At 43.8% G+C, this 10,110-nt stretch overlaps 1 protein-coding gene across 1 annotated transcript; it reads left to right on the top strand.

Annotated features, from left to right (window-relative positions):
• Positions 1-420: 420 nt before the first annotated feature.
• On the top strand, positions 421-6,798 carry LOC138870426 (uncharacterized). The gene is made up of 3 exons (XM_070148230.1): positions 421-628; positions 716-999; positions 6,583-6,798. The coding sequence occupies exons 1-3, from the start codon at positions 421-423 to the stop codon at positions 6,796-6,798; spliced, it is 708 nt and encodes a 235-aa protein (XP_070004331.1).
• The last annotated feature ends 3,312 nt before the right edge of the window (positions 6,799-10,110 follow it).

Below are 10,110 nucleotides of genomic sequence, written 5' to 3'. Positions count from 1 at the left end.
AGAAACGGATGGAAAACCTTAGTTCTATGACATCAAAAAGTACTTGGCAAAAGGAGAATACCAGGAGCATGCGAACCATACTCAGAAATGTACACTCCAGAGATTGTCCAATCACTTCTTCCATAGTGGAGAAAATTTGTACAGAAGAACTCCTGATTTGGTACTGCTAAGATGTGTCAACGCAAAAGAGGCTTCTAAGCTACTTGAGGAGATACATGCCAGGACCTGTGGCCCACATATGAATGGTTTTGTCCTAGCCAAGAAGATACTCAGGGTTGGTTACTTTTTGATGAACATGGAGACAGACTACGTCCAGTATGTTCGCAAATGCTATCAATACCAAGTGCATGCCGATATGATAAAAGTGCCACCAAATGAGCTCAATGCAACGAGCTCCATTGGCCATTTGCCTCCTGGGGAATGGATGTCATCGGTCTGATCCAGCCCACTACTTCAAATGGGCACAAGTTTATTCGTGTAGCTATTGATTACTTCACAAAGTGGGTAGAGGTTGCATCTTACAAAGCTGCAACCAAGAAGGTCGTCGCAAACTTTGTCAAAGATCGTATCGTTTGCCGGTTCAAAGTTCCTGAGTCCATTGTTACTGATAACACTGCTAACCTCAACAGTGATCTGATGAAAGTCATGTGTGAAACTTTCAAAATCAAACACAAGAATTCCACAGCCTATAGACCTCAGATTAATGGAGCTGTAGAAGCCGTCAACAAAAACATAAAGAAGATACTAAGGAAGATGGTAGAAAAGCACAAACAATGGAATGAGAAGCTTCCTTTTGATTTATTGGGATACCGCACCACGGTTCGCACATCAACTGGGGAAACCCCCTACATGCTGGTTTATGGTACCGAGGTTGTCATCCCAGTCGAGGTAGAGATTCCTTCTTTAAGAATTATACAGGATGCCGAACTCAGTGATGCAGAATGGATAAGAAGCTGCTATGAACAATTGGCCCTCACAGATGGAAAAAGGATGAATGCAGTATGTCACGATCAGCTTTACCATAACAGAATGTCTAGAGCTTTCAACAAAAGGGTCAAACCAAGGCAATTTGCACCAGGATAGTTAGTGCTGAAAAAGATCTTCCCACACCAAGATGAATCCAAAGGGAAATTCTATCCCAACTGGCAAGGTCCTTACATGGTTCACAGGGTGTTAACAGGAGGAGCACTCATACTCGTGGAGATAGATGGAGAAATCTAGCCAAAACCAATCAATTCAGATGTAGTTAAGAGATACTATGCTTAGATTATTTACATTTCCTCATCTGATGTAATTGAATTATGCTTGACCTGATTCCCACTTAAAAGGGGATATATAGGCAGCCTTATGGGTTCGTTCATATCATAATAAAATTTCCATTTCCCCCAAAGTTAGAAATTGGTGCAGAATTTTGAATAAAACCCTCAAAATTCGGAAGCAAGTCTAGCCAATGCCAACATATACTAGATGGTTAGAAATTTGTTAAGAAACTAGGGCAGAATTTTTAGAAGGATTCTCAAAATTCCGAGGAAGGTTCAACAAAGTTCGCAAATAGCCGAAAGGTCATCTACCAAACTGGGGCAGAATTTTGAGGAGGACCCTCAAAATTCTAACATGAGAAAACTGCAATGTCTCTGAAATGTGTTACAGTCACTAGTTCATCTAAAAATCACTTTATATATCAATATGTTTCTAAAATGACTCTATTTTTATCAATAAAGGCATATTTTTTAAAACTTTATTTCTGCAATGGTCAGGTGTTACCCAGGGAAACTCGAAAAGGCCTCCAGAACGGAGCAAAGCAAGGCCAGCGGACAGAAGCACGAACCAACCTCCCTCTCACAAAACTTATAATTTTCCTTTGATCACAGGCACATCTGACATAACGGTAACATTCGCAATATATACACGTAGCAAGATCACTATCAATCAGGCCATCAGACACCGAATATATCTCCAGCTAAGACATATACTACTCTTATTTGCTACTCACTATTTGCATGGGACTAAGCCCTGTCCCGCATACTTGCATGAGGATAATCCCTGCATTCATACCTGCATGAGGCTAATCCTTACCTCCATACTTGCATGAGGCTAATCCCTGCCTCCATACTTACATGAGGTTAATCCCTGCCTACATACCTAAATGAGGCTAATCCTTGCCTCCCTATTTGCATGAGGATAATCCCTGCTACCATACTTGTATGAGGCTAATCCCTGCCTTCATATCTGCATGAGGCTAATCCCTGGCTCCATATTTGCGTGAGACTAATCCTTGCCTCCATACTTGCACGAGGCAAATCCCTACCTTTGTACCTGCATGAGGCTAATCCTTGCCTCCCTATTTGCATGAGGCTAATACCTGCCTCCATACTTGCATGAGGTTAATCCTTACCTACATACCTGCACGAGACTAATCCCTACCTCCATACTTACATGAGGCTAATTCCTGCCTCCATACTTGCATGAGGCTAATCCTTGTCTCCACACTTGCATGAGGCTAATCCTTGCCTCCATACCTGCATGAGGCTAATCCTTGCCTTCATACCTGCATAAGGCTAATCCTTGCCTCCCTATTTGCATGAGGCTAATCCTTGCCTCCATACTTGTATGAGGCTAATCCCTGCCTCCATACTTGGATGAGGCTAATCCTTGCCTCCCTATTTGGATGAGGCTAATCCCTGCCTCCATACTTGCATGAGGCTAATCCCTGCCATCATACTTGCATAAGGCTAATCCTTGCCTCCATGACATGCACTAGGTTAATCCTTGCCTCTATATTTGTATGAGGCTAATCCCTGCCTCCATATCTGCATGAGGCTAATCCCTGCCTACATATTTGCACGAGGCTATTCAATGCCTCCACATTTGCATGGGACTAAGAAATGTCCCTCCTTGCATAAATATTGTTCTATCCCGGTACTATCTAATTGCTTTTCGGTCGGGCCAAGATCCGCCCTTCATTCCACAAGACTAATCCTTGTCTTGTTAACATCATATTATTGTATCTCATGGGCTGAATATCTCCAACCTATCCAAAGGCGTCATAATCTAAAATGCTAATCCCTGCCTCCATATCTGCATGAGGCTAATTCCTACCTCCATATTTCTATGAGGCTAATCCATACCTCCATATTCGCATGAGGCTAATCCCTGCCTCCGTATTTGCATGAGGCTAATCCCTGCCTCCATATTTATATGAGGTTAATTCTTGCCCCCCATATTTGCATGGGACTAAGCATTGTCCCTCTTTGCATGAATATTGCTCTATTCTGGTACTAGCTATTTGTTTTTTCGATTGGGCTAAGCTTTGCCCTTTATTTCAAAAGACTAAGCCTCGTCTTGTTAACATCATATTATTGCATCTCATGGGCTAAAATATCGCGAATCTATCCAAAGGCGTCATAGTCTAAAAGGCATCATCCTCACAGCCGGAAGACACCATGCCCAGGACATCATTGTAATGACCTGGCCGGTTGTTTCATGAGTTACCGCTCCATTTCCCCCATTTCTACTTCTTATTGCTTTTTTTATTGGTAACATGTGTTATCAGGTTGTTTGGCTCGGTTTGGAGAGGTTTTGGTAAGGTTTGAGATGTTTAGTTTCTTTTGAGTAAGCTTAAGTTGGAAAAGTCAACCGGAAATTGTCTTATGTGTTAAAGGGATTGGATATGAGTTCCAATGGTTTAGATAGCTTTGGCAGGTGATTTAGGACTTAGGAGTGTCATCGGAATAAGTTTTGGAGGTCCAGAGTAGATTTAGGCTTGAACTGGCGAATTTAGAATTTTGGCATTTTCCGGTTATTAGGTGAGATTTTGATATAGGGGTTGGAATGCAATTCTGGGAGTTGCAGTAGGTCTGTTGTGTCATTTGGGATGTGTGTACAAAATTTCAAATCATTCGGACGTGGTTTGATAGACTCTTTGATCGAAAGCGGAATTTGGAAATATTTTGAATTCTTAGGCTTGAATCTGATGCAAATTTGGTGTTTTGATGTTGTTTTAAGTGTTTCGAAGGTTGGAAAAAGTTTTAATGATGTTATGAGATATGTTTGCATGTTTGGTTGAGGTCCCAAGGGCCTCGGGTGAGTTTCGGGTGGTTAAACGGACCAAAATGCATAGTTGAGAAGTTGCAGATTTTTGGCTTCAGTTGTTGCAGGTTTTTCTTCTTCGTGATCGCGTGAGGAGGCTAGCGATCGTGTAGCACTTTTGTAGGGGCAGTCCAGGTTGTTCTTTACATTTTCAAAGTTGGCGATGCGATCGCGTGAGGTTGTGAGGTTATTGTTCGCGAACGAGTGTGGAAGGTCGCGTTCGCGTAGTGTTAAGTGGACCAGAGGTTGACCGTGAGTTTGTGCATCGCGAACGCGGTCCCTTGTCTGTGATCACGTAGGTGTAGGATGCCTGAGCATCGCATTCGCGTAGGGTAAATTTGGGTTCTGAGAAGCTTGTGCTTCGCGATCGCGATTAAGAAGTTTTAAGTGCTGGGCAGAATGTTTAAAAGACCCATTTCCGCGATTTTGGGTCTACGTTCCTCCATTTTTGGGTGATTTTGATGCTTTTTGAAGGCGATTCAAGAAAGAATCAAGGGGGGACACTTGGAGGTAAGATGCATAGACTTAATACTCAATCCTAATATGATTTCTACCTAATTAATCATGGAATTTGTAGAATTTAAGCCTAAATATTGAAGAACTAGGGCTCGTAATTGTGGACCTAGAATTTGGAATTTGAGGGGTCGCTTATAGTCAAATTTTGGCGCTTTTGATATGAATGAACTCGGGGAGTGATAAGGAGTCTATTGATGTAATTTTTATCAGATTTCGAGGCGTGGGCCCGGGGGTCGGGTTTGGCCAATTTTGGGATTTGTGTTATAATTTGATTTTTTTTGAGTGGGGGTGTGTTCCCTTGCATATTTTGATTGTTTTGCACTGATTTTTGTTAGATTTGGAGCATTTGGAGGTTGATTCGAGAGGCAAATGCATTGCGTGCTAGATTTTGGACCGGACAGAGGTGAGTAATGATTGTAAATGTTGTCCTAAGTGTATGAAACCCTATATTTCACATTGTTGTGCTATGTTGAGGTAAGCACACGTTAGATGACGAGCGTGGGATCGTGCACCATTGGGGATTGTGACTTAGTCCATCCCGAATGACTGTTTTACCGCGTATTTGATTGAAAACTATTTTTTATCATCATGCATGGGCTGAATGTCATATTTGGGCCTCGTGCCAACTGTTTTGGACCCTTAGGGGATTTTTACTGCTCTTTCCTCACTGTTTTGATTTTATATATGTACGTCATGCTATATTCTGTTTTTTTCATAACTCAGTCATGTTTACTCTGTTTTAACACTTTAAATGATATTTTGGACTGAGCATCATATTTTACTGTGCCCGAGTGGCTTTTAGAGATTTCTGACTGAGTTGGGTCGAGGGCGTGTGTTGTGAGGTTATTATGGGATCGGGCTACACGCCGCAGTAGTGTTGTACTGATTTTGATTATAAGGCCGAGGGCCTGAGTTGTTATGCCACGAGGTGGCTTGATATGAGGCCGAGAGCCTATTTGATTATGCCACGAGATGGCTTGATATTCCGCTTGGGGTGTAAGGGGCCCTTCCTTGAGTGTGTGCACCCCCAGTGAGCACAAGTACCTAGTTTGTGATATGATATTGCCCGAGGGGCTGATACGAGTGATTGTGAGATAGCCCGAGGGGCTGATTCTATTGGTATATTGCCTGAGGGGATGGTTTTATGTGTTTATCTTTTCTCACTACTTTGCATTCACTCGTTTAATTGTTAAAGGATGATTTAAAGAAGCTTATATTGAAGTAAGGTGTTTTTTTATAAGTTTTTTGCTATTTTACTACACTATATTGGTTTTACACTGCCTCTTTGTCGCATCTTGTTGTGTTTTACGTGTTTTCTTATCGCTCAGCTTCCTTTACTTTTATTACTTACTGAGTTGGCGTACTCACATTAATCCCTGCACCATGTGTGCAGATTTAGGAGCTTCGGGTCCCGCTAGCGAGTGTTGATTGCTTCCAGCAGGCGGTTCAGAGATCACTAGGTAGCTGCTCGGCGTTCGCAGCCCAGTGCTTCTCCCTCTTATCTTATTTTCCCTTGTATTAATTTATGTAATAGATTGTGTAGTCCATTTTCATACTCCTAGACTTATGTTAGATGCTCATGACTGGTGACACCCTGATGTTGGGCTATGTTGGTTTCCGCAAATTGTACTATTTTACTTTGTTTTAGGATTATTAGCATGTTAATGACTGAAATTGCGTTATTATAATTGTTTAAAATGAATTGGGAGTTGTGTTAGCTGGCCTTGTTTCACGATAGGCGCCATCACGACCGGGTCTGGATTTAGGGTCGTGACAAGTTGGTATCAGAGCCTAGGTTATATAGGTCTCACGAGTCATGAGCAGGTTTAGTAGAGTCTCACGAATCGGTACGGAGACATCTGTATTTATCCTCGAGAGGCTGCAGAACCTTTAGGAAAAACTTCATATTCTTGAAATTATTGTTGTGCGAATCTGTTGATCCAAGTACTAAACTTCTATTATTCTATTCTCTCACAGATGGTAAGACAACCACAAGTACCACTAGTCGTGGCCACTAGAGGTCGAGTACGTGGTCGAGATCGCGGTAGGGACAGGGGTGTAACCCGCACAGCAGCTAGGGCAGCACCTGCAGATCCTCCAATCGCCCCAATTCAGGATCAGGTCCCAGTTGTGGATGCTCCAGCAGCACCAACTCAGGCACCAGCTGTGCCCATTGTGATTCTGGGTCTTTAGGAGGCCCTGGCTTAGATTTTATTAGTATGCACTAGCGTAGCTCAGGCGGTATCAGTTAGCACAGCCGCAACTACTTCTCGGGCTGGGGGAGGCACTCAGACTCCCGCCGCTTGAACATTTGAACAGGTCATGCAGGGACTTCAGATACCAGGGGCACATTTAGCCCTGCAGGTTGCAGCTGCTCAGGACCACGTAGCTCCTGCTATACCAGAGGATGAGCAACGCAGGTTGGAGAGGTTTGGTAGACTTCAACCTTCGACTTTTAGTGGTGAAGAGGGCGAGGATGCCCAAGGTTTCTTGTACAAGTGTTAGAGGATTCTTCGTACAGTGGGTATTCTAGAGACCAGCGGGGTCGCTTTCACTACTTTTCTGTTTTCTAGAGCTGCCTTCACTTGGTGGGAGGCTTATGAGAGGTGTAGGCCTGTTTGTGCTACACCCCTTACTTGGCAGTAGTTCTTCATTCTCTTTTTGGAGAAGTATGTTCCACAGTCTCGCAGAGAGGAGCTACGCAGGCAGTTCGAGTGGTTATGTCAGGGAGAGATGATTGTAACGCAGTATGAGATGAGGTTCTCGTAGCTAGCTTGTCATACTGTTTGGTTGGTTCCTACAGAGAGAGAGAGGATTAGGAGTTTTGTTGATGGCCTCATTTATCAGCTTCGTATTCTCATGACCAGGGAGAGGGTGTCTGGTGCTACTTTTGAGGATGTTGTTGACATTGCTCGTGATATTGAGTTAGTTCGTCGCCAGGAACGAGATGAGAGGGAGGCCAAGAGGCCTCGGGGATTTGGTAGTTATGGTGGAGCTCCTTTTAGGGGTCAGTTTCAGCACGACAGAGGTCGTCCATTAAGGCATGCTCAGCCAGCTTGCCCAGGTTATCGTGGGGCGTCATCGGGTCATGGTTCTAACAGTTCTCATCAAGGTCAGTCATCACTTAGTGCCCTTCCAGCTCAGAGTTCGTCCCGTGCTCCATCAATTCAGGGTTCTTCTATGCCAGGTGCATCTGTTAGTCATTCCGGTGCTAGAGGTTCCCTTTAGTCCCCGTCTCCAGCACTCGGGAGTTGCTATGAGTGTGGAGAGATGGGTCATATGTGGAGGCAGTGTCCTCGTCATCTTGGGGGTTCATCTTAGTAGAGGAGTCAGCCATCGGCTTCAGCGCCAATTGCCTCACCACCACCCACCCACCCAGCTAGGGGTGGAGGTCAATCAGCTAGGGGTCGCCCTAGAGGGGGAGGTCGATCAGGTAGCGGTCAGGCCCGTTTATATGCACTCCCAGCTAGATCTGATGATATTGCTTCAGATGATATGATCACAAGTATTATCTCAGTCTGTCGCAGAGATGCCTCTGTATTATTTGATCTCAGTTCCACTTATTCTTGTGTGTCATCCTACTTTGCTCGTTATTTGGATACACCTCGTGAGTCTCTTATTTCATCTGTTCATGTATCTACTCTGGTGGGCGATATTGTTGTTGTAGAGCGTATGTACCGGTCATGTGTGGTGACTATTGCGGGTTTGGAGACCCGAGTGGATCTTTTGTTGTTATGTATGGTAGACTTCGATGTTATTTTGGGCATGTATTATCTATCTCTGTGTTGTGCTATTTTGGACTGTCATGCTAAGATAGTGACCTTGGTTATGCTGGGTGTGCCACGGATTGAGTGGCGAGGTTCAACTGATTATGTCCCAGTAGGGTGGTTTCATTCCTGAAGGCCCAGCGTATGGTTGGGAAGGGTTGTCTTTCATACTTAGCATTTGTGAGGGATGTAGGTGCAAAGACTCCCAGTATTGATTCTATTCCAGTTGTGAGGGATTTTCCCAATATGTTTCCTGCAGACCTGTTGGGCATGCCATCAGACAGGGATATTGATTTTGGTATTGATCTGGTGTCGGGCACTCAACCCATTTCTATTATACTATATCGTATGGCACCGGCGGAGTTGAAGGAGTTAAAGGAGCATCTTCAGGAACTCCTTGATAAGGGGTTCATTCGACCTAGTGTATCGCCTTGGGGTGTGTCTGTTCTATTTGTGAAGAAGAAGGATGTCACTATGAGGATGTACATTGATTACAGGCAGTTGAGCAAAGTAACAATCAAGAACAAGTATCATTTGCCTCGTATCGATTATTTGTTTGACCAGCTTCAGGGAGCGAGAGTGTTCTCCAAGATTGATCTCCATTCAGGTTATCACCAGTTGAAGATCAGGTACTCAAATATTTTTAAGATAGCTTTTAGGACCCGATACGGTTATTATGAGTTCATGGTAATGTCTTTTGGGCTGACCAATGCCCCAGTAGCGTTCATGCATTTGATGAACAACGTGTTCTGGCTGTATCTCGACTCATTTGTTATAGTCTTCATTGATGATATTCTGGTATACTCGCGTAGTCAAGAGGAGTATGTAGAGCATTTGAGAGTTGTATTGTAGAGATTTAGGGAGGAGAAGCTTTATGCAAAGTTCTCTAAGTGTGAGTTTTGGCTCAGTTCAGTGGCATTGTTGATGCACGTGGTGTCCAATGAGGGTATTCATGTTGATCCGAAGAAGATAGAGGCAGTTCAGAGTTGGCCCAAACCGTCCTCAGCTATAGAGATTCACAGCTTTCTTAGTTTGGCGAGTTATTACCGCTGGTTTGTTTAGGGTCATCTATCACATCGTTCATGACCAAGTTGACTCAAAAGGGTGCTCTATTCAGGTGGTCGGATGAGTGTGAGGAGAGCTTTCAGAAGCTCAAGGCTGCCTTGACCACAGCTTCAGTGTTAGTTTTGCCATCAGCTTCAGATTCATATACTGTGTATTATGATGCTTTGAGAGTTGGTATTGGGTGTGTATTGATGCAGGAGGGTAGAGTTATTGCTTATGCTCATCGTCAGTTGAAGCCCCATGAGAAGAACTACCATGTTTATGATTTGGAGTTGGTTGCCATTGTTCACGCCTTGAAGATTTGGAGGCATTATTTGTATGGTGTGTCTTGTGAGGTGTTTACTGATCATCGTAGCCTCCAGCACTTGTTCAAGCAGAAGGATCTCAATTTGAGGCAGCGGAGATGGTTGGAGTTGCTAATGGATTATGATATTACTATCTTGTACCATCCAGGGAAGGCCAATGTGGTAGCCGATGCCTTGAGTAGGAAGGCAATGAGTATGGGGAGTTTGGCATATATTCCAGTTGGGGAGAGACCTCTTGCACTTGATGTTCAGGCCTTATCCAATCAGTTTGTGAGGTTAGATATTTCGGAGCCCAGTCGGGTATTGGCTTGTGTGATTTGTCGGTCTTCCTTATATGATAGCATCAGAGAGCGCCAGTATGATGATCC

The sequence above is a fragment of the Nicotiana sylvestris genome, chromosome 6 (assembly GCF_000393655.2).
Source record: "Nicotiana sylvestris chromosome 6, ASM39365v2, whole genome shotgun sequence".
NCBI classification, from domain to species: Eukaryota; Viridiplantae; Streptophyta; class Magnoliopsida; order Solanales; family Solanaceae; genus Nicotiana; species Nicotiana sylvestris.
This window is presented reverse-complemented; position numbering and strand designations above follow the sequence as displayed.